General features: G+C 36.5%; 1 protein-coding gene across 3 annotated transcripts; it reads right to left on the bottom strand.

Annotated features, from left to right (window-relative positions):
* Positions 1-30: 30 nt before the first annotated feature.
* LOC100876080 (epidermal growth factor receptor kinase substrate 8) lies at positions 31-25,556 on the bottom strand. Of its 3 annotated transcripts, none has more exons than XM_076537803.1 (10): positions 25,284-25,556; positions 7,034-7,107; positions 6,618-6,853; positions 5,831-6,170; positions 4,529-5,742; positions 4,013-4,130; positions 1,034-1,465; positions 811-976; positions 572-707; positions 31-498 (listed from the first exon to the last, which is right to left on the bottom strand). In XM_076537803.1, exons 2-10 carry the CDS (start codon positions 7,077-7,079, stop codon positions 430-432), a joined length of 2,757 nt encoding a protein of 918 aa, XP_076393918.1. In that variant the 5' UTR covers positions 7,080-7,107; positions 25,284-25,556; the 3' UTR covers positions 31-429. The 3 variants fall into 3 exon arrangements, with proteins under 3 accessions (XP_076393918.1, XP_076393919.1, XP_076393920.1); XM_076537804.1 differs by having other exon boundaries at positions 1,052-1,465; XM_076537805.1 differs by lacking the exons at positions 31-498; positions 572-707; positions 811-976 and adding an exon at positions 1,651-1,751 and having other exon boundaries at positions 1,064-1,465.
* Between the last annotated feature and the right edge of the window lie 491 nt (positions 25,557-26,047).

Raw genomic sequence — 26,047 nt, 5'->3', positions numbered from 1 at the left:
GTTTCTTGGAAGGTAGGAAGAATCGAAACGTAGCTGTAAAAGTATCTTTAAGTACATTGTTAAGATATACAAATGTATTGCTAACATTTCAACGAATCACAGGATTTTTTAAAACAGGCTGGTGCGAAAACAATTGGTTCTTTAATTTTCGTTTTATTCTCTTCGTTTAATTTCAACTTTAAATTTCGATTGTAATTTTTGTTTGAGATTTAGCTATTTGGGGATTTAAAAATTTGAGAATTACAGGAGCTTGAAGTTTGAGGACTTTATGTTCAAAATTTTGTAAAAAATATTTTACTTGGTAAAAACTTAAATTATTTCTGCACCATCCTACCAGAGTAATAATACTATTACATTCTCCCCATATCCATCAATCGTTACATATAACAAAAATATGTATCATAATAATTCTTCAAGAGTATTTTATAGTCACTGTTCCTCCGCTTTGTGCTTAGCCTTCTCCAGTATTTGTTTCAACTTCGACACTCGAGGACTCTTCTATAAAATAAACATTCACTGTTAATTCCTTGCAAATTTTAACAAAAATTAAATTTCAAAATATTTCCTTTACCTCGCCTTCCACTCTCGCCAAGGAAATCATATCATAAAGTTTGCCACCCTCCACCACATCACAGTACTGTTCCAGCTGTCTTTTTGTCAGCTCAATCACCTCTGACCCAGTCATATCCCTCAACTGTCTACAAGTTCTGAAAACAATTAATTTTTAAACTAAAGAGTTTGAAGAGTTAAAATTAAGAGTTAAAATTAAAGGCTTTGGTATAACAACTAAACACCCCATATTTCACATACTTGTCCGAGAATCCCTTGCTCGTCAACCACTTTTGAACCTCTCTGGGCGTGGAAAATCTATCCAGAACAGCCTCAGGAGTGACACTCTCATTGCTACTTTTCTTCTCACGGTATATCATCAACACCTGTCTCAGCTCCTCCTGCATTTGCTTCTCCGTTCGCTGCCCTACAAAAACAATGTGCCAAACATCAATTAGCTAGATAACGAGAATGATGATTTTACCGCTAGGTGGTTGATTACTCTTCAGTGATTTGGTTGAAATCGTCGAGATGACTGATATCTGGCTTTCTAGAGGCGGAGGTGGAGGAGGCGGTGGCGGTGTTGATACTTCAGGAACGATTTCTTCGGACAGGTTAGCCGGCGGAGGGTGAATTTCAGCCACTTCTGTCAATTCGTTGGGTTTCAGCTTCTCGTTCTTCTGAGGTGGTTTCTCGTCCTCAGACGATAGTTTCTCGTTCTTCTGAGGTGGTTTCTCGTTCTTCTGAGATGGCTTCTCATCCTTAACATTGGATTTCCCGTTCTCTTTGATGACTGATTCCTTCTCTTCAACAGGTGTTTTCTTCTTAATTCCTGGCGATGGTAGTTTCTCAAGGGTTGCTGTCCTATCTGGGAATATTGCTTTGTCGCTACTGATAGAGACAATTTCACCGTCGTCTGTAATATTAAAACCCATGTTATATTCATGTTAATTGCCAGCATGGTTTAGGAAAGCTTTCTGTTAGAAACAAGGGTAGAACAGGGTTGAAACTTTGTAAGATTTCGAAAGAAGTAGAATGTGTTTACACGTTAGAACCTTGGTCTACCCTGCAATTACTTCATACAAGTTTAATCAAACTTACCCTGTTTCTGGAGAACACTGAACACTTTATCGACGGACTAAAAGCACACTTCAAGCAAGCAAAACAGCTAAATCTATCGGCAAGAAGAACACGTTTCGACCCTAAAGTTTACATTTTTATTACAATCGGACATTTAACAAAAGAAAAACAATACAAATTAAAATATCGAAGGAATCTATTAGATACAGATAAGACAATACCGCAAAGAGACGAGTACAGTAACCGAGTATATTTATTAATCAAGTGATGTACATAAATTACAGTGCAACGAAAATACTGGACGGATCGAATCCCCATCCCGTGGACAGATCAAGAATCAAAGATTCGTTCTATTGGGAAGTGAGTATAAATATAAAATGTGTCATAATTGTTTAGTGTCTAATCTGCAAGCATCGTTGAAGGAGATTTTACTTCCATGAATCGACTAGTTAGTGTTAGAACTTCATCAACGATGCCTAGTGTGCTCTAAACTGATTTTCGTGAAATTCGTAAGCGATCGCTTTACTCTCTCGAACGCTGGAAGACTAAGTCGTTGAAATTGATAAATCGATCTCAAGGTGTCTTTGTTTGTACAAGCTTAGATTCACACTGATGCGTACAAACACATGCGACGACACATACAAGCATCAAAAGAGAAAGCGTCGACGATTAAAGCCGTTAATAAAGAAAGTACTGTAGTTAATCATTTTTCCGACGTGAGAAGTTAATTTTATTCAACGGCTTTAATTCGAGTGAAGCTTTTTCTCACGGTGAAGCCAAATACAGTGGACGGACAATTCGCTACGGTGTCAGCGCAAAATAAAACACAAATTCGAGGGTTTTGCGTTGGGACTATTTATTAATAACAGTTTTGGTTTCTTTGGTCTTACTATAACTAAAAGAAACCTGATTAAAATTATCAGAATTGTAGAAAATAGAGATTCATAATAAATTGCCAAAATTGCAGAAAGTAGAAATTCATCAATTTTCAAAAGTTGAATGAAACATAAATTGTCTCATTATGATACTTTATAACTAAAAGAAATCAAATGAAAATTATCAGAAGTATATGAAATAGAGATTCAGAATAAATTGTCAAAATTGCAGAAAGATGAAATTCATAAGTTTTCAACAGCTGAATGAAACTCAAATTTGTTATTTATAAATAGTGCCCAACTCTGACCAGCTCACGGTTCGACGCTTTTACAAACAGTTCGACGATAAAACTATACATATCGTTTTCTATTCTGTTAAAGTATACATATGTATAATATATATATACTAACAATAAGATTTGGTTAGTCGATAAATATAAAAAATATGGTATCGTCCCTATGGTCGCTATAAGAAAGGTACAGTATTATGTACTCGAACACTCTTGACTAACGTGAAATAATATCGATTATACATATATATCTTTAAATAAACAAAAAAGAAAGAATTCAAGAACATTTTGCAAAATCTGAACACCTCTTGTCAATCATCTTTCGAAATCTAATCAAGTTTATTCATCTGATCACTGATCATGAATCGCAAAGTACAATTTACAATGATCAGAATTTTAAATAAAATTATTTCAAAACTCAGTTAAGATACATTGCGAAATTTTAGAATTTTTGACTGTGGGTTTTCTGATGAGATGCTCACATTTTGCAAGATACCCAAATAAAATTCATGGGTGAATCAATGAAAATTCCGGATCGTTTTCGAACACGTTCTCGACGTTAAAACAATGCATTTATCTTGAATTCTATTTTCACGAACTTGTATCTGATAACGCTCTTATCGCAAATAAACTTTTAAAAACGAAGAAACAAAGACCGACAAAGTTATCGTTGTTCAAAGTTTCACAAACAAACAAAATTTTCGAAGTTCTTCTTAACGTATCCTCGAATCCAAGCCAAATTTGGAAAATGAGAAGCGTGTTCGACAACGAGCTCCTTGTTCCTATTTGCGATAACGATGTTGACGATTCGACCTAGATATTAACTCGCATTAAAACTCCTTCATATATTTATATATATACAAGTAGAAAAATACGGTATTGAAAAACCAAGTAAAAGGGATTATAAATCGTAGAATGTTTTCTCGATTAGATAAATCATGTGCGGCGTGTACAACGGTTTCAGACTTAACGTAGACGCCATCGCGCTAATGTGCTCATTTAATTATCGGTGATTAATGTTCAACGTTGACATACTTTGTCCCGCAGTGAAAACTGTTAGAACGCTTTCGAACCTCTAACAATTTCAAAGTATATACTTTATCTTCTTGGGTGGTCTGCTGAATCTTCCGACACGATTTCAATATCGTTCTAACAATCTCATATCTCACAAAACTACGAGTGGTTTTGGGTCGATAGATTAAAAGTATCGGAATTCACCTTTTTTCCCGAGTCTCTCTTTTCTCACCCAATCGGCTGGCGCTGGCGGTGGAATCGCGTGTGTTCGATGGGTGGCTTCCGGTCCTGGACTAGTGCTAGTTCTTTCGAGTTCCGAATCCTGAAATACCAAAATAAGTCAGATTCATTCAATTCAAATAATCATTCAAGTTTAAAATAATGACTAGAAAGCGGACAGTAAAATTCTGACTGTAACAGTTACAGTGACACAGTTCCACAACAGTAACTTCAGCATCATATTTTACGACTATTTGTCTAGGTTAATTGCTAATTGTTACAAGTGTATTGAAGTCGCTGAATATCGATTGTTTAAACTATCTCCTGTGGTTGACTCCAACTTACTGAATAGTATTATTTGTACAAGTACATATGTGACAGAAATCCTTGTGTTAACTCTATTGCATGACATGGAGTACAATATATCATACATTGTACATTACGACGTGAGCCATAAAATATGAAGCATAAACACTTTCGGCTGTAGACATAACATCTCACCTCATAATTATATCCATGTCCCTGTCTCGGATATCTGCTAGTGTATAGCGGGTTGTTGAAAACGTCGTTGTCGTTGGAATGAGTGGGATTGTGAGGCGTGACGATGGTGTGCGGCACGTGCGCGACTTGCCCTCTGGAATTCCTCGCCTTCCACCACTTCCTGCTATCGTCTAGGATCTCTAGGTATTCGCCTCTGACGACCGTCAACTCCTTGTCGTTGTTGGCCGTTCTCGGATAAGTGACTTGTACGATCTTCGCGTGTCGGGCCAGCAGGTCGTCCAGCCAGGCCTCCTGTGCCCGTTCCATTCCGCCGGCTCTCGGCGTTCTTTCGATCGAATCGACAGATATATCGCTGTGCGCTCTCGTCTGGTCGACTACTCTCTCCTCCCTGTACAACTCGGAGCTGGTCCCATAATTCCTTTCGAAATACTCGTTACCGCCGCGTTCCTCTCTGCTCTCGTACTCCAAATAATCGCTACTGTAGTGCGACTCGTCCACCTCTCGGTGATTATAATAAGGATCGTTCTGTTGTTCGGGGAGTTCGTCCCTCTTCTGTTTATCCGCGTTCAGCAGGGAGGCTAGATGATCGTGATCTCTGTCCTCCGGGATCGGATACTCTGGAGACCAGCCGTCCATGAAGATAGGATGATACGGGGGCACGTGACCCTTCCATTGGTCCCTGGGTATCAGCCAGGTGTCTCCCAACGAGTGCCACAGTTCTGTCTCTTTGCTGGTGACGCAATTAATTAATAGGTTGACCGCCTCCCTGGTCAGCAACGGCGAGACCACCTTGCTCGGCAAATTCGGATCGTAATTGGTGTCGTGAGACGCATCCACAATCAACGCGAGCGGTGTGAAGAGAAAGTGTACCAGCTCCGGCGCGTTCGGGTCGTGAATGTGGGCCTTCAGCTTGGCCAGCAGGTTGAACGAGAGCTTGAACTTCTGGAATATGTCGATGAATTCCATTTCGGGCGGCGGTTTCGCCCTCATAGTCAACATTCCGTCGCCCAGGTTCCTCTTCTTCGATTTCCGGTTTCGTCGACGGCGCTCCAGCTCCTTGGAGGCGGCGGCCGCGTGCTGAAGGCGCGCTATGAACTTCTCGATGTCGTCGAAACAGTGGTTCAGTATCGTCACGTCGCGCTCGTACTTCTCCGAGGACGTCGATGACACCTCGTCGTTGTTCTCCTCGCGGGATATATCGTTCTGGCCGTCCGCTGATTCGGAATAAAAGCGCATTCGATTACTCCACTTTTACGTTCATGAAATATTAAACGGAAATGATTAGAGAGAAAAAGGATGTACCATTATTAGCGTTGAAGGCGGACACTTGTTCCCGAACGTTGACCCCGTTCAAGGGTGGTTCCGGCGGAGGTAAAGTCGGAGGAGGAGGTATACGACCCCTGGGACCCCTCGGCGACCCACCAGGTACTAACTTGCCCATCTGCAACATCTTCAAGTCCTCGACGAGGTCCTGGGCCGAGACGCTTTGACACTGGAATATATGCATTTCTGCTCGTTGACCGGAACCGCTGTCATCCGCCACTGTGAAGACGAGAATGTTGTTATACATCTCCATCGGGTCCCTCGACGTGAACGCGGTCGGTTCCTGTATCAACGAGGCTGGGAATCGCTCCATGACGGCCTGCATACGAATTTACCAACGATGCATTAAGTGAAATTGCCTCAAACCTCGACGTAATGTAATTTCACAAATGTTCCACTTCGTAGTTTATCATTCGTCGGTACACACAAGGTGTCTCTGAAACTTCTTAAAAAACTGACACGGATTGAGGTCTTTGGACTTAGTCGCAGTCCGAAGATTTCAACTAAGATAGATAGTTTTAAAATTCATATTTTGAGTGCACCGACTCCATACTTGAAATGTCATAACTAAAGAATATCGTTATCCGCATGCAAGGTTGATCAAGGTAACAGATACAACTATCAACTACGATATGAGATACGTCACTTGAGCAAACTTGCGACAATGTTTATCTGATTAGCTATGCAACTGCACTGATATTCCTCTTTATCAGAATCATAAGAAATAATTTCAGAGACTCATTGTATGTTTTCGTTCGTTGTTTACCCCGGTCTCGTTGTCCATGATCAGCACCCAGTTCCGTTCCAGACGGAGCTGCATCTTTTGACTCCAGATGCCGTTACTCTTCTCCAGCTGCAAAAGTCGTCGCATACCGTCCGCTGGATAAACAATACCGGTTTCTTTCGTGACCGTGAACGTGGCCAAATGCTCCATCATGTAAGTTGGCTCGGAGCTACTGACTCGGCCGCCGGATGTGCTGGATGGACCGCTGGATCCTCCATCTAAACGCATCGTTAATTATTCGTTTACCGTCAATCTGTCTCGTGATTCAGCCGATATTTCGCTAACGAGGTAACAGAAATTGGATCGAGGATACTAATTCATTATATCGGCAACGAGGTTTTATAGTCATTCTATTAATTGATGGACACGGGAGATTATCTACGGTGATTTATTATTACCTTTATTATAGGTGGAAGGACTGTGCCCGCTGTTGTAATACGGCATCGTGATCAGATCAACGTTTGCCCTTTATCTGCAACACAAAAATTACTGTCTTTAATACACGAACAAAATGCACTGAATGTATATGAATAAAATTTAAATCTTTATAAAAAGAAAATTATTTAAATGAGAAAATTATTTCGTGAAATGAGAAATGTTTAAATCCTCGTGAAATTAAAGATATTTCGTAGAAAGAGAACTATTTAAATCTTCACGAAATGAGAAATATTTAAATCTTCGTAAAAAGAAGAATATATAAATGTTCATTTCAGGAAAAGTATTTAAATCTTCCTCGAATAAAAATGATGCAAATTTTTCTTTAAAAAAAGAGAGTCAACCGACTAAAAACTAATGATGCGTAAATATAATTCTTTTGTGAGGTGTAAAGATGATTTAATATCATAAGGACTTGCTAATAGAACGGTTTAATAACTTAACGAGGAAGGAGTCAAGCGATACTCGCACGTCGCGTATCGTATCCGGCTACCGGGTCATGGGGACCATACTTGGCGGCACGAAAGCCAGCCCATAACCAAAGTGAAATTCCAATGAGCCTAATTCGCTCGCCAGACATGTCGAGAATTCCTTTCGCGTGCCTTCCACCTATCGAACTTCAGCGTTCGAAGGTGAGATCTATGGGGCACAATGGGACCATAAATACTGTTGATAAGAACTTTTTTGAAGATGGGAAATTTTTACGGTCTTCGAGCGTATATGGTGGCAGTAAGATGGCGGTAGGTGGTAGGTCAGATAGAAAGGTTATGTAGGTTAGGTTAGGTTAGATTAAGATGGCGGTCAGTGGTGGTAGGTCAAATATAATGGTTATGTACGTTAGGTTAGGCTATATTAAGGCTAGGTTAATTAGGTTAGGTTAGATTGAGATGGCGGTCAGTGGTGGTAGGTCAGATAGAAAAGTTATGTAGGTTAGGTTAGATTTCAACATTCACTACATATTTCTTAGGTTACATATATTTAAACAGATATTAATTATATATTTCTGAAAGGTTCAATTATAAAATTTCAAAGAAATATTCAAAAAAAGAAATAAAAAATTATAGAAGTATTCAGAGTAAAAAATTTTGAGGATCATAAATTCTCAAGTTATTAAGTTTCCAGGTAGCAATTTTTTTAATTTTTTAAACTTGAAAGACAACTTTCAAGATTTACAAATAACTGAGTATCAAAACTTGTGGAGAATAAATCTTTGGATGTGAAAATTTGGGGAATCACAAATTTCTGCATTGGCAAATATTTATGGGTCTAGATGTTGAAATTTCCAAATTTTCAAGGGTGCAAATTCCAAGATCCTCAATTTCATACATTCCCAAATCTCTACAGTTCCAAATTCTCAAATTCCCCAATTCCCAGTTGCCCAAATTCCAAAATTCCCAATTTTCCAGAGGTCCAAATTTCAAGATCTCCAAATTCCTACATTCCCAAATCTCTACAGTTCCAAATTTGCAAATTTCTAAATTCTCAATTGCCCAAATTCACAAATTCCTAAATTCTTAAATTACCAAGTTTCCAAAGGTCCGAATTCCACCACCGCAAATTCTCAAATTCCCAAATTTCTAAATGACCAAATCCCCAAAGTCCCAAATTTCCTAGGCTCCGAATCCCCGGGCTCCCATATTCTCTAGCCCCCGAATCCTCAAATTCCCAAATTTCCTAGTCCCCAAATCCCCAAGTTCCCAAATTCCCAAAGTCCCAAATTTCCTAGGCTCCGAATCCCCGAGTTCCCATATTCCCTAGCTCCCGAATCCTCAAATTCCCAAATTTCCTAGTCCCCAACTCCCCAAGTTCCCAAATTCTCAAAGTCCCAAATTTCCTAGGCTCCGAATCCCCGAGCTCCCATATTCCCTAGCTCCCGAATTCTCAAATTCCCAAATTCCCTAGTCCCCAAATCCCCAAACTCTCAAATTCCCTAACCACCAAATCCTCAAATTCCCAAATTTCCTAGTCCCCCAACCCTTAAATTCCCAAAATCCCAAATTTCCAAATCACCAAATTCCCAAATTCCTTAGTCCCCCAACCCTTAAATTCCCAAAATCCCAAATTTCCAAATGACCAAATTCCCAAATTCCCTAGTCCCCCAACCCTTAAATTCCCAAAATCCCAAATTTCCAAATGACCAAATTCCCAAATTCCCTAGTCCCCCAACCCTTAAATTCCCAAAATCCCAAATTTCCAAATCACCAAATTCCCAAATTCCAATACCCCAAATTTCCTAGTCCCCCAATCCTTAAATCCCCAAAATCCCAAATTTCCAAATCACCAAATTCCCAAATTCCCTAGTCCCCCAACCCTTAAATTCCCAAAATCCCAAATTTCCAAATGACCAAATTCCCAAATTCTCCAACTCCCAAAATCCCAACTTTCCAAACATCACCTAATAATAGAATTCCCTTCGTGTTCACCTCCAATAACCCATCCGCCATTTAAAAATAATACTCCTCCGTCACGCACAAAATCATCCCCCAATTTGCAACCGTAATTCTCGCCCAGCACGCGATCGTAAAAGTATAAAAGGTTGATACATCACGAAGAGATATTTTTGCGCAGTTTCATACAGAACCGGGGCAGCTCTTACGATCGTAATAAAGTGATCGTTGGCACTCGTATGAAACGTTGTTGCATCCGATAGAAACGCGTAACAATGCCTTCTCCGTTATGCGGATTCCCAGGCTTGACTAATCTCTGCGGCACAGTGAAAGCATTCGCTTCGGACGTATATATACGTCCCTGTCCATCGGCCGAACATTTCCACGTTCAGATTTCGAATATTAATTACGTTCGCGCCGCTTTTACCGTGCATTAATTGCGCGACCGACAAACCGGAAAGACCGGGATTCGAAGCTGGATCTTTCGTTTACCAATCGACCGGTATTATCGATAACTTCCTCTTGGCCACCGATCGAGTTTAACGTTTTATAATATATGTATGTACGTGAATTTCTATACTTTCTGATTTTAGATTGCTAAATGCACGAATGTATTTTCACTCGATTTAACGTGTGAACTGGATAGGTAAATTGAATAGTGCGGGTTGACACGGGTAAAATTGACCCCGAAACCTTTTCAGTTCGTTCACTTGTGAATGGGAAAAAGGATTTTGGTTGAAAGAGAGTAAGGTGATAAATTTATGTTGTTATTTGCTTTGGTTGTAATAGTTACGTGTTAATTATAGTCTTTGGACGCTTTCACTTGGAATTTTTAAAGTTGAAAGGGAAACTTCGCGTTGTGTTGGAATATTATTTCAAATTTATTTGGAGAAATGAAAGGTGGATTGCTATGGATATTTTCGATATGGCGAGATTGTTTAATTTTCAATTTCCATGTTCGTTAATTGTCAAATTCTCAAATTCACAAATTTACAAATTTACAAATTTCCAATATCATAAATTTTTCAATTTTTCAATTTTTCAATTTTTCAATTTTTCAATTTTTCAATTTTTCAATTTTTTAAAGTTTCAATTCTTCCCTTTTTCAATTCTTCATTTTTTCAGTTCTTCCATTTTTCCATTCTTCAATTCTTCAATTCTTAAATTCTTCAATTCTTCAATTTTTCAATTTCTTCATTTTTCAATTTTTCAATTTCTCAATTTCTCAATTTCTCAATTTCTCAATTTCCCAATTTCTCAATTTCTCAATTTCTCAATCTCTCAATCTCTCAATTTCCCAATTTCCCAATTTTTCAAATTAACAATTTCTCAATTTCTCAATTTCTCAATTTCTCAATTTCTCAATTTCTCAAATTCTCAAATTTTCAATTTCTCAATCTCTCAATTTCCCAATTTCTCAAATTACCAATTTCTCAATTTCCCTATTTCTCAATTTCTCAATTTCCCAATTTCCCAATTTCCCAATTTCCCAATTTCCCAATTTCTCAATTTCTTAAATTTTCAGATAGTCAGATAGTTAGATAGTCAGATAGTCAAATAGTCAAATAGTTAAACAGGCAAATAGTCAAATAGTCAAATAGTCAAATAGTCAAACAGTCAAACAGTCAAACAGTCAAATTGTAAAATTATCAAACTACCAAATCGTCAAGTTATAAAACTCACAACCTCCCAATTTTACAATTCCTCAAATTTTCAAATCTCCAAACTAATTCTCAAATTAAATACACTGCCTTGCATTACAACGCGTGGCAATATAACACGCAGTACAAAAACAGCACCCCCATAAAAATGCATTCTACAAACGCACTTAAAAAAACATTACCCGTTAAAAATATCTTGAAAGGTGCATGAAAAAATGCGGGTACTCTATCGAACAATCGATGAATTTTACCCGTTAAGCCCGCATATGTGCTTTCATTTAACACCCAGCAAAATCAGCTGCCCGTATAAATACGAAACGTTCAGGTTTGTGTATCTACGTAACGAGGCGTCGAATCGAATAAGTTTCTCTTGGAGTAAATTCAGAATTTCACATTCCTTCGCGCATAACTATGCAAAAACCAGTTGTTTTCATGGTTTCTCACGCATCTTGATGAAAAAAGATAGAAAAAGGAACGAGTTTCAGATGCCTGATACATGACAGAGGCTGTTCGTCGTTCGAGATGCTTTTGAGTGAGCGGAAGATTAAATTTAAATTACATATTGTGGAGAGTGGATTATTTTTAGAGGATTGGAAGGTTTAGAAATTTGGGGGATTTTGAGGTATAGGGGTATAGGGTATGAGGTTATAGGGATATAGGGATTTAGGGATTTAAAATTTGGAAATGTAGAATTTGGGGATTTAGGTTATGAAGATTTAAATTTTAGGGTTTTAAAGTTTAGAAGTTTTAGAATTTGGAAATTTTTGAATTTTGGAATTTCGGAATTTCGGAATTTTGCAATTTTGTAATTTTGGAATTTCGGAAATTTGGAATTTTGGAATTTTGGACCTGTGGAATTTTGGAACTTTGGAACTATGGAATTTTGTAATTTTGTAATTTTGTAATTTTGTAATTTTGTAATTTTGTAATTTTGTAATTTTGTAATTTTGGAACTGTGGAATTTTGGAACTTTGGAACTTTGGAATTTTGGAATTTGGAATTTGGAATTTTGGAACTTTGGAATTTTGAAACTTTGGAATTCTGGAACTGTGGAATTTTGAAACTTTGTAACTTTGGAACTCTGAAACTTTGGAACTTTGGAACTCTGGAACTCTGGAACTTTGGAATTTTGTAATTTTGGAACTGTGGAATTTTGGAACTTTGGAACTTTGGAATTTTGGAATTTTGGAATTTTGGAATTTTCGAATTTTGGAACTTTGGAATTTTGAAACTTTGGAATTCTGGAACTTTGGAATTTTGGAACTTTGGAACTTTGGAACTTTGGAATTTTGGAACTTTGGAACTTTGGAATTTTGAAACTTTGGAATTCTGGAACTGTGGAATTTTGGAACTTTGGAACTTTGGAACTTTAGAACTTTGGAATTTTGGAATTTTAGAATTTTGGAACTGTGGAATTTTGGAACTGTGGAATTTTGGAACTTTGGAACTTTGGAACTTTGGAATTTTGGAATTTGGAATTTGGAATTTTGGAACTTTGGAATTTTGAAACTTTGGAATTCTGGAACTGTGGAATTTTGAAACTTTGTAACTTTGGAACTCTGAAACTTTGGAACTTTGGAACTCTGGAACTCTGGAACTTTGGAATTTTGTAATTTTGGAACTGTGGAATTTTGGAACTTTGGAACTTTGGAACTCTGGAACTTTGGAACTTTGAAATTTTGAAACTCTGGAATTTTGAAAATATTGAAGTTGGTGTCGATGAAAATTTGAGAATTGAGAAACTGAAAGATTTATAGATTTAAAGATTTCTAAATTCGCAAATTCTACAATTTGTGTCCTTGAAAATGCAGTGATTTAAAGATTCGAATCTCTATAACCTAAATTTTCACATTCAGAAATCTGAATATTCAAAAATATCCAAAAAGAACATCCACAACATATACCTCTAAAAATTTGAAAAATAACTCAAGTATCTCCTCCACCAAAGAACCTCGCGCAACCATGTCACACATATCCCACAATCCATTACTCCACTTACACTTGATTTTCATTAAACATCCGCAATAAGACTAATTTTCAAATTCAATTGTAATTAGCACCCGCTAAAGTGCAGATAGCAGTAATATAAAGAATAATCATGTGAAAACTTAAGCAACAAATCATATATACATTTTCCTACCTACGGCATAGCATCCTTGCAGAAAATATAAACGAGTCCAAAGGAGGTTATTTAGCGACACAATTTTACCTCGAATACAATATGATTTTACGTGTCGATGGATTTGGATCGAACTGTATCGGTTAATGGCATTACGTAACGTTTACCGATACGTGACTCGATAAAAATGGATTGTATCATCGACGGTGGGAACGGTTGTTCGGTTCCCTTGAGATCGTGAGGCTAGTTGCTATCTCCTACGCTTATTTTCTTCCTCTACAATCATATCTCTTTCTTTACGAGTCTACACGTTGTTGAATGGAGTCAATAGAATCTACCAGAGAATTGGAACATCGATTGTTTCCTGCACTCCGGCACTCGATAATTGCTTCTTTTATTCCGCGAATACTCCCATTACTAGATAACAGTTTGAGGAAGAAATAGAGTATATTGATATTTAACGTGGTTGAAATAATTTATTTTTGGTTTTGATGCTTAGAATTAATATGTGTTCATAATTTAGGTGTTTATCTAGCTGTTCATTTATCGGTGTTCATAAATTAGGTGTTCATCTAGCTGTTCATTTATTGGTGTTCATAATTTAAGTGTTCATCCAGCTGTTCTTTTAGCTGTTGAGTTTATTAAAAAAGTCGACAAATTTATTTAACAATTTATTTTTAAAATAAAGAAGATTGAATTTTTAATATTTGCAATAAAATTGCTAGAGAAATACAAAAATATTTGAACAAATATTAATAGATGTAAAAGTAGCATATAAAGGATGCTTTTTTAAGATGGTTTACTAAAAAATTGTTTATATTATTTCTGTGTATTTCAATGGGATATTTAATGTACATAATATTCAGTATCTAATTAGATAAATATCAAGTACAATCTATTTTGGGTTGTGATCACAATTTTTATCTCTGGCGCCAGTTAGCTTAACCTATCAAAGTGGAATCAAGCTGTGCCGCCATTTTGAATCTTCCTATGCGTCTTCGAACCTTCATTCATAAAAAGTTACAGACCAAAATTTTTTATTAACTCAAGTTCTCATAAAACTGGCGTTATTTAAATATTATTTTAAAGATCCTTGAATGATGAATTATTTATAGTTAAGTGTATTTAATAAAATATATATAACCTTCCATTTTGATTTGCAAATTACTTTGTCTGTGAAGTATAATTTGACTTGAAAGGTGATTTGTAGTTTGTTGTACCTAATTAGATATTTATGATCTTACATTTTGACCTGCAAATTAATTTTTCTTTAAATTTAAATTTGACTTAAAGACTGACCTATAATTTGACTTAAAAAGTGAGTTGTACTTAATTGTACCTAACTAAATATCTATGAACTTCCATTTTGGGCTCCAAATTAATTTTTTCTATAAATTGAAATTTGACTTGAAAGCTGACCTATAATTTCACTTTAAAAATGATTTGTACTTAATTGTATCTAATTTCTATAATCTACAAATGTATAGTCTTCCATTTTTACCCGCAAATTAATTTTTCTATAACTTGAAATTTTTCTATAACTTGAAATTTTTTTATAAATTGAAATTTTTCTATAAATTGAAATTGAAAATTAACCTAAAATTAGACTTGAAAAGTAACCTCTAATTTGATTAAAAATCTGACCCATATTATCTACAAATAAACACATCTATCGATTATTCGATTTAAATGTAAAACGATGATGGCAACCTGTTAAAGCAAGACAAGAGTAGCACAGCTTATTCTTGGCTGCGTACTGAAAATGTCATAACAGCGACCTAACAGTAATCACGGCGAAAAGGGAAGGGAAAAGGAAGGAAGGTGAGTGGGCTTCGTTCATACGGTTGGAGATTGAAGTCGCTGAATGCATTTCAAGACCGCGAGCTGAGAATTCCTCGGCGACTCTTTGAATTCCAGATTTCAGCGAGTTCGGAATCCATCGTCTATTTACGGTGAACACTATGTCGATGTCTCTCGTCTATTCGACGATGTAAGTATTAAACACTCGTGGAAATCTTTCGGAGATCGGAGATTCGAGTATAGTCGCTGACAGTGCCGGTGGAATTATGGTCAAAGAGGGCGATTGCACGGGATGGAGAAGATTAGGAATTTGGGGATTTAGAAATTTTGGAATTTAGGTATTTAGGTATTTAGGTATTTAGGTATTTAGGTTCTTAGGCATTTAGGTACTTAGGCATTTAGGTATTTAGGAAGTTAGGAAGTTAGAAATTTAGGAATTTAGGAATTTAGGAATTTAGGAATTTAGGAATTTAGGAAATTTGGAATTTTGGAATTTTGGAATTTTGGAATTTTAGGATTTGGAAATATAGAGATTTATAAATCTAAGGATTCGGGAATCTAGGGATTTTTGGATCTAGAAATTTGGGGGTCTAGGAATTTGGGAATCTAGGGATTTTGGAATTTAGAAATTTTGGGGTTTGGAGATTTGGCAATTTAGAGATTTTGGGATCTACAAATTTGGTGGTCTAGGGATTTTGGGATCTAGAAATTTGGGAATCTAGGGATTTTAGAAACTAGAAATTGGGGGCTCTAAGGATATGGGAATCTAGAGATATTTGGATATAAAAATTTGGAGGTCTAGAAATTTGGGGGTCTAGGGATTTAGAAATCTAGGGATTTTAGAAACTAGAAATTTGGGGATCTAAAGATTTAGAAACCTAAAAATTAAAAAATGCAGAAATTCAGTTTAAGAATTCTACTAAAAAAATTTGGGAAATAAGAAATTGAAAAATTTAACAATTTAGAAACTTGAAAAATTAATAATTTAGGAATTCTAGAGTCAAGGAAATAGAAATTAAAAATTTATGTAATTTGAAAATTATGTGGATTTCAAAACTTGTCCCTCTGCAAATTTGTGTTCTCTAAACTCCAAAATAAATAAAAAAAACCGTAAATAATAAAACCCTAATTTTCCACCTTGACAAATACCACCTACAAAAGCTTCTACATCCCAGAAAACTCTATACACCTAAATTGTATACACCTAATCCCAAGAAGTAGGCATCCAACGTCGATGTCCGCTTCGAACGTTCTTCAGGCGTAGAATGTCCATGTTGAACGACGTAGAAGAAGGCATCGTAAGGTTGAATGCCGTTTCTGTCAAGTACGGTCAAGGACGTGGTTACTTCAGCGCATTCCCCGGATGAATTTTTCTCTGCAGGGCGTGTCCGCATCCATAAGCAATTATACTCGAGCCTGTCGTTTGCTCGTAAATATCTATTCCTCGTTGTTACGCTCCTCTTCTTCTTCCTCGGTTTACTCTTAGTCCTCATCTCCGCGTTCACACGTAATCGAATTCCGAACGGCTAGATCCGTGCTTCTCTTTTTTTTCTCCGCGTGTTGGTAATTTGCATAATTTAATGTACAGCTTGTACCGTGTCGCGATAAGAATTTCCATTTCCGTCGTTACGTTTCAGTGAAACTGTGATAGCTGAAATCCCGCTATCTTGGATCCGTGATGAACGATCGTTAACGGTGTAAATGTAAAGCGTGGTTAGGATACTTCACTTTCTACTTCTCGAGCTTGTGCGTGGTAAACGGTATTCGATTTTTATTCCTACTATTATTTTGTGGAGTTTATTTTGGGTACAGGATGGTTTAGTATTGCTACAACGTTTATTTTTTTATTTTTCATTCACATTTCCAAGTTTTCATATATTCACATTTTTAAGGCTTCAAGTTTTCAAGTTTAAGTTTTTGAGTTTCTAAATTTCTAAAATTTCAATTTTCCAACCCTTATAGATTCCCAAATTTCCAAATTCTCAAAGCATAAAATTTTGGGGGAAAATGTTCAAAAAATTGCAGAATCCAATATCCTAAAAATTCCAAAATAGCAAAGTTCAAAAGTCCCAAATTTCAAAATTGCAACTTTTAAAAACCTAAATTTTCTAAGCCACCACTGAAAAACTAAGATAGCAAAAATATAAGTCCCACAGAGCAAATAAACCCTATTCTAACCTCTCCTCATAACTCTCCTCAAAACTATATTACAATATAAGCAACGATATAATATTAAAATTTTATTGCATCAAAAGATGGTCTCCGTACCAGAATTCATAGCAACACAGAAAGAAGTGCACCATTGAAGAATACATCAGAAATACGTAAGGTTAGAGTAAGTTAAATTACATCAGAAGTATGTAAGGTTAGTTTGAATGAGGTTATGTCAAAAAGAATACATCGAAAGATGATCTCCATACTAGAATTCATAGTAGCACAGAAAGAAGTGCACCATTGAAGAATACATCAGAAGTATGTAAGATTAGGTTAGGTTCAGTTACATTAGAAGTATGTAAGGTTAGGTTACGTTCTGTTAGGTCAAAAAGAACACATCTAAAGATGGTCTCCATACAAGAATTCCTAGTAACCGCAAAGAAAGAAGTACCCCTATTGCCTCCATTGAAGAATACATCAGCAGTATGCAGTAAGAATCACGTAATACACAAGTGAATTATAAACGCAAGAATATTATCCCCGATTTGAAAGAATGCACGATAGAAACACAGATTCGCGGTTGCAAAGTCTAAATGACACGGGAAAGGGACGGAAAGTCTGGCATTCTCGCGTTTTCTCGGCTGCATAGTTGCGCGCCCGGTAATCGCATCTCTCGTTGCATACCTGCAGCGAATTCTTCAAGGTGTAGCCGCCTCGATAAAGCCCGTTTCCATAAACGAGACGCAACTAAATTAGCACTACCTGTCGAAAGTGAAAAAAAACTTTTCGCGTGTATTCTTTTTTGCTTTGTTTTTGAGAATGAGCTTGAGAACAAATTTTTCTGTTTCATTTTTGTGTTATGAAGTAGAAGTTTAGTATATTATATTCATTTATTTTTTAAATTCATTTATTATATTAGATTCATTTATTCGTTTAATATTCACTTAGTATATATATGTGTGTATATACATGCATATTCACTTGGTGAACAAGTGTATACCAAGTGAATACCAAGTGAATATGTGTATGTATATACACATATGTGTGCGTGTGTGTATCATGTGTAATCAAGGGTATATGTTATACACATATGCATAGTTCAGAGGTGCATATTCAAGTGCAACTTCTGCATAGCTAAATTTTTATATTCTCAAATTTTTTACTTTCCAAATTGTGCAATTACTAAATCCCTAGATTCTTAAATTTTTGGAAAGTTAAATCCCTAGATCCCCAGGTCTCCGAATCATAAGGTCTTCCTAGATCCAAAAATTCTTAGATCCACAAATTCCTATATTACCAAATTTCCAAATGGTCAACTCTCTAAATTCCTATATCTCAAGGTCCTAAAATCTCAAAGTTACTAAATTCCTAGTTCCCCAAATTCCTGGACCCCAAAATTCTTTGCTCCACAAATTCTTATGTTATCAAATTTCTAAATTTCCAACTCCCTAGATTCCAATATTTGAAGATCCCAAAATCTCAACGTCTGCAAATTCCTACGTCCCCAAATTCCTCAGCATTGAAGTCCCTAGACTGTCGAATTTCTATATCACAAAGTTTCCAGATTGCCATACACCTACATTCCTATATCCCTAGATCGTCAAATACCTACGTTCCCAAATTCCTAGATCGTCAAATACCTACGTTCCCCAAATTCCCGATCATCTAATGCCTATGTCCTGAAATTCCTAAACCCCGAAATCCCTAGATTCTTACTACAACCACAAGATTCCAAACTTCTCAAATTCCTAAACTCTCCAATTTCTATATCTCAAAATTCCAAAACTCCCAAATCCCTAGATCCTATAATCATTAAACATCCTAAATTCCAATCTTTCTTACCCAACATTCTCAACCCACCCCCATATTGCCAAATCCCCAAAAATCCCAAAAAATCAACTCATTCCACTTTATCTCACTTTCACAATAATTTTCAATTCTCCACCTCTCTTCCCAAAAGTATAAATCAATTTAATTACAGCTAAATAACATGAAGATTTGAAATAAAAAAAGTACCACTTCCATCAATTGAATTATTACAATGCGCAACGGAACAGCGCCCCATAAATTGCACACTTGTTCAACTTTTTACTTATTATTAAGCCCATAAAACGGCCATATTCACGTCCCAAATTTATGTGCGTTAAATAACGTGTTAATTATTGCGCGTTATCTTATTTTAAGCGGAAGGCTCAGCAAGAAAAAGAAGGTCCTGTCCGTTCATTTTTCTCTTGTTCGCCGACGACTAGTAACACATGTTGCCGCGTCCTCGCGCGAAAAAGGGATAGAATTTATGCGATCGTTAATGTAATCGTTGGCCGGCGCAAGGTGGGTTTACAAGGAACATCGTAAAACCTCATCTTCCCGATTTACAATAATACGAGCAACAAACACTTTGCTCGCATTCCCTTCATTCGCCAGTGCGTGGAATATCTGCGAAGGTTGTTCACCCTTGCCGAGTGATTAAAAGCTCCTTCCTGATCCTGCGAGATGCAATTACGATTCGCAAAAAATGATCGCATAAATTTGCAATAGTGTATTTCGTATCAAGGCGTTAACTGTTCGAAATATTTGCGAAATGATCGATTTAAGCGAAACGTGGACTAAGTTATCGATTATATTGCTAGATAATAAGCTGATGTTCACATGTTTAATTATAGGTCTCTGCTGAAAGCTGCTGTTCGAAATAATTACATGATCGTTTTAAATGCTTTATCTTGTATCTTTGAGGCTGCGAGGTTTATGGATTTTTTGTTATAATTTGGGGATTGAACTTTTTGGAATTTTGGGGTTGGAGTTTATGGAGTTTGGGGAATTTTATTATTGCACTTTTTAGAATTTCGTGATCTAAGAATTTTGGGGGTTTTTAGTTTTGGAATAAGAGAAATTTGGAACTTTGTAGTTTTGGGACTGCAAAGTCCTGTAGTTTGAGATTTTAGTCATTTTTTAACTTTGGGACTTGAAAATTTTGGGATTTTGTAATTCTGGGACTTCAAAATTCTGTGGTTTGAGGTTTTGGTCATTTTTTAACTTAGAGACTTGAAAATTTTGGGATTTTGTAATTCTGGGACTTCAAAGTTCTGTAATTTGAGGTTTTGGTCATTTTTTAACTTAGAGACTTGAAAATTTTGGGATTTTGTAATTCTGGGACTTCAAAGTTCTGTAATTTGAGGTTTTTGTCATTTTGTAATTTTAGAACTTGAAAATTTGGGGATTTTTTAATTTTTTAACTCAAGAATTTTGTAGCTTGAGAATTTTTGGTCCTAAGAATTTTGCGCCCTGGAAACTCTACAATTTTTTATATTAACCTTGAGAATAATTTTTGAACTCAAAAATTTTGAACCTTGAGAATTTTTGGTCCTAAGAATTTTTCAACCTAGAAACTTTAAAATTGGTTACAATAAAAGAAATTCCACAAAGGAAACTCCACAAGTTTCTTATTATAAGGTACACATTTTGTTAAGGAACATTCCTTGAAATCAGTATTGAATTTCAACAAGTTAAAGAATACATGTGCGTACTACTTTATGTTCCGTCGTTTGTTTATTTATTTTTCAAATTCATTTTTAACTTCCAAGTATACATTATATGTCGGTAGGTTCAGTATTAATCCTGAAGGTTTAATACCTTTTAACTTTCATACTTTTGGACTCTGCTACAAGTCACACTTTAGTTAAACCTTTTTAATTTTGCGCCTTTAGCTAACAACTCCGGAATGCTCTAATCACTATAATTTGTAGGCAACGAAGTACTAATTATTCTATTGAATTACACATTAACCAAGTATAGAAGACCATGTGTTCACCATGTATAGTCAGCACGCCGGAGGGTTAATTTAATCGAAGTAGTGGACGCAAACAAGTGAAAAGTTCATTCGATCAGTCCATTCACTAAGAAACTTGTTCGGATCGGCGGATCAGTAGGTATGCGAGTCGTATCGGCAACTTTCTTTCCACTTTTTCAATGCTCGCACGGCTATCCATCTGCGATATGTTTACTTTCAACAGGCGTTTACCTTTCGTGTTCCCTTACCCTCCTAAGAATCGGTTAGATATTCTCTGAAAACAACAACCTGTTGGCGTTTGATTGCGTTCGGACACTCATCTACTACGTGCTGGTGGAATCAAACTATTCTTCTACTACTTTTTTATTACTTCACAATGCAAGTTTATATATGTACGTATAGAAGCGTAGGAATGTGGGAATTTTGAGATTTTTATATGTAAAAGAGGAGAATTTTGGGTGGGGAGATTTTTAGAATGTAAAGATGGCTTTGGAGTAAGAGGAATTTAGGGATATAGAGGTATGAGAATTTGGGAGTTTAGGGGTGTAGAAATATGGGGATATAGGGAGATCAGGATATAGAGATTTCAGTATATAGGGATCGGGGGAGGTAGTGTAATTCAAGGGTATAGAGATCTGGAAATATAGAGATATAGGGATGTAGAGATTTAGGGGTGTGGAGATCTATGGGTGTAGGGATTTAGGGGTGTAGGAATCTAGGAGGTCTATGTATTTGGGGATGCAGAGATCTAGGGATGCAGGGATCTAGAAATGTAGAGATTTTGGAGTGTAGGGATCTAGGGGTGTAGGAACCTGGAGGGTGTAGGGATCTAAGGGTGTTGGAATCTAGGGAGTATAGATATCTGGGTGTGTAGAGATCTAAGGATGTAGAGAATTAGGGGTGTAGAGATCTAGGGATGTAGGGAATTAGGGGTGTAGAGATCTATGGATGTAGGGAATTAGGGACGTGGAAATCTAGGTGTGTAGGGATCCAGAAATGTAGAGATCTAGGGATGTAGGGAATTAGGGGTGTAGAAATCTAGATGTGTGGGGATCTAGAAATCTAGAGATCTAGGGGTGTAAGGATCTAGAAGTGTGGAGGTCTAAGGGTATAGAAATCTAGAAGTGTAGAATTCTAGGAATATAAAAATCTAGAAAAATAAATATCTAGAAGTGTAGAGATCTAGGGATGTAGGTATCTAGAAGTGCAAACATCTAAAAATGTATGAATCTAAAAATATAGCAGGTTGTAGTAAAGATCTAAAATTATAGAAATCCAGCTATATATATAAATCCACATATACGTACAAATCTAGCTACATCTATAAATCCACTGCATCCAGACATCAACAAATATAGCTAAACACTATATCTCAAACGTCTGCACTCCGTATATCTACTAAATGAACACAAATTTTGAGGTTAACGTATGAATAATGAACGAACGTTTTTTTTCTTTAAATCAATATCTTAGTCACTCGAGTTAGCCTCGTGAATAGACACCCGTTCTGCAGCTGACGATTATGGACTATGATCGATTAACTAGAACATAAACTTCTTATCGAGTGAACGATTTCCAGATAAGTTCGGCCAACCTGCACCCATTTCCTAACTCGAACGATTACCTCTTATCGATATATTATAATGACTAAGTGGATTATTTTCAAAACAAGTATATCGTTTAGAGTCAATGTTTGTAACTAGGCAGGCGTAAGATCTATGACAGTAAAATATTACTGTTATTTTATGTGTTTTAAGGCGTAAAAATTGCGATGGGTCGATTTTAGTTCAGAATTGGGTCGAGAGTATTTATTTACAATGTTTGATCGAATTGTTACGTAATTGTTACTTTACATTTGCAAAATTATTGCAAGATTTAATGAGATTCGTTTTAGTCACGCAATTCAGCAAAAAGCGTATAGCAACGTAGCAATACTCGTGCACTTTGTTCCCCAGGATATCGAAGGTCGTTCGATGCAATATCGATGCCCGCGGAGTACGGTAAATATTTGCAATTTATGTCACGGCAATCATAATGGAGACTATGTAGGTATTTCGTAGGCGTGAATTACAGGTGATTGCCGTACATTCCTGGAGCTATCGACAACTGTCGATTCTATTTAATATAAATACACTTATTTCGCCATATCTAAAAAATTACTTTATAATATATCTTCATTGATATTTCAATGACTGCGCTTCTTTAAACTGACCATCGACTCATCTTGCATTTAGCAATTTATAATTTGTAATTATATTTAACGATCATAAATTTGGCTATCGAAATTGCATTCCTCGAAGAAACAAATCATAAAAAAATATAAAATAAACTTGCGAAATAGCCCGTGTAATTGTACCACGGTATCGACTATCTCGTCGATAAGAAGTTCTACGTTGTACGTACAAGTGTAATTTAACGCCGCACGATTTTGTTCGAGACAATCGCGGTTTAAAACTCGAACGCGTTATCGATTAACGATAAACAACGCGGTGTTTGCCTGGATCGGGAGAATGTCCATTGGAAATGTCATGGGCGGGGAACCTCCTTACAAAACGAAAGAAAACACATTCACTGTTCTTTCTCATTTCCATAATCACCGATCCCACTATTTTTACATACTTTTAAACTTCTTCGACGCCTTTTCTATATTTAGATATAGTAAACACGTACGTACAATAAAAACGCGCCAAAACTACTCGAACTGCATAAAGGAACAGGAAATGTCTTTCGAAACGGTATAATAAGTGATTCATTGTAATTATGATAGGATGATAAAAATGATCGATGAAATTTAGAATCGATTACTCAGGCATGTACCTACATGGAGATACACGTTGTATACTGCATGTAATGTTATAAATCAAAATGTTTTGGGTTACGTTTCTCTCATGTCGCGATATAACACGTGATGATACAACACGTGGCAATATATGATGCATAATTACAATATACGGCGATATACTGCGAGTGACAATATATAGAGTGTGGCGATATACGGCGAGTGATACAACGCATAGCAATTTGACGACATACAGTAATATATAATACTTGGCAATATATAGCAAGTGGCGATATATAGCGAGTGGCGATATATAGCGAGTGGCGATATATAGCGAGTGGCGATATATAAGCGAGTGGCGATATATAGCGAGGAAATATGTAACAAGTGGCAATATATAGCAAATGGCAATATATAGCGAGGAAATATGTAACATGTGGCAATATCTAGCGAGCGGCAATATATAGTGAGGAAATATATCGCAAGTGGCAATATATAGCGAGGAAATACATCGCAAGTGGCAATATATAGCGAGGAAATATGTAACATGTGGCAATATATAGCGAGCGGCAATATATAGTGAGGAAATACATCGCAATACATAGCAAATGGCAATATATAGCGAGGAAATATATAGTAACGGGCAATATAACACACAGCGATATATAGCGCGTGACAATATAACGCGTGACTACAAAAGGCGTGGCGATACAACGCGTGGCTATTTAACGCGTGACTACAAAAGGCGTGGCGATACAACGCGTGGCTATTTAACGCGTGACCATAAAACGCGTGGCAACGTCACGCTCAAAATTTACTACTGCATTCGCAATCGTATTCGTTAATTAAAAAAGAATTGCACCGATTTTTAGTATTGCAGCAATCTACGTAGGTTACCACGCGCTACAATTAATAGTTACTTTCTTTCTTCATAGTATCTGATATTTTTTTTATTTCAGATTAAATTACGAACTTTCAAATGAAAAGAAACGGAGTACGAAGTTCTTCGCCGTGGATTTACGTTGCAATGTAATTGGTCTTGCTCGATGTTCGCATATTTGATGTTGCGATCATATGCTGTAGTTTCATTAATACTTGAAATTGTCATTCGTAGAAAAATCCTACGCGTTCATTAATTCCGGAATAAAAATGAAGCTCGAACACCCGTTTCAAAACATAATATCATTCTATTGTACAATTATAGGCTTATGTTATGACTAATTGTAAGTGGCAAGGTAAATTCTTTTCGAGACTTGTCACCGAGTACTCCGATTGTGTGTTTCTTATACGCAATCGAGTAAATACGTGCGTATGTCAATTACAGGGTATCGATACTGAGATTTTTCTGATTGAAATCCGTTACCATAACCAGATACAGACTATATACATATAGATAGGTTCGTGCGTTGATTATCATCGGAAACTTAGAGCAACAGGTGTGACCGCGACAGACGATTCTCCGCGGGGAGAAATCCACGTCGGTGTACTCGGTACAATGACTCCAGTCCAGAAATCATTTCCATAAATACCTTGACAGCAGCGTTTCACCGAGTCCGCTGGATTTCTGCTTCGTAGTTCAGGACCCGTACGGAACCAGCAGACATTGAAAATCACAACTCCCGCGACGTGTACCGCGAACAAAAACTGTTTCACTCCGTTCTTACTTACCTATTTACAAATTTTTCACAATGAGCACACACCAAAAGGGAAAAAGAGAGAGAAAGAGAAGGAGGGAAAGCTTTTGGCAGAGAGCTACGTGCCGATCATGCTCGACTGGAAATACCTGAACGACTACCTGATTGCTCTTTGCCTGACCGCTTCTTACCTGCTTTGCCCAGGTGCATTCCTCATACCGGGCTCTCCTATTGGTTGAGAATACCTGTGGAATATGGCGTTTAGATCTAACGGAATCGGATGGCTTTGACACGCTGGAATAGAAGTGTATTGAAATTGGAAAAATGGAGGAAAGGAAATATTGTGATTGAACAGTAATTGGCATAAAATAATGAATAATTAGAATTTCTTTATATTGTAACTGGAGAATTATACGAATGCATAATGCAGCGACAAGTATAAAATACATCATTGCCAAATTAATAAAAAAAAAAACTAAGGATTGACAAGCTACTGCAATTTGTTGTAAATATAATTGGTTTTCAGCAAAACGTTGAAAAACGTACCAGTAATTAATATTATTTCAGTTCCTTACAAGCACTGCAAGGAGGATTGTAGATCAATGAATAATGAAATCAAACTTTTGTACTTAAATAATAACTTCATATTATTCATTATA

Source organism: Megachile rotundata, chromosome 12 (assembly GCF_050947335.1).
Source record: "Megachile rotundata isolate GNS110a chromosome 12, iyMegRotu1, whole genome shotgun sequence".
NCBI lineage: Eukaryota > Metazoa > Arthropoda > Insecta > Hymenoptera > Megachilidae > Megachile > Megachile rotundata.
This window is presented reverse-complemented; position numbering and strand designations above follow the sequence as displayed.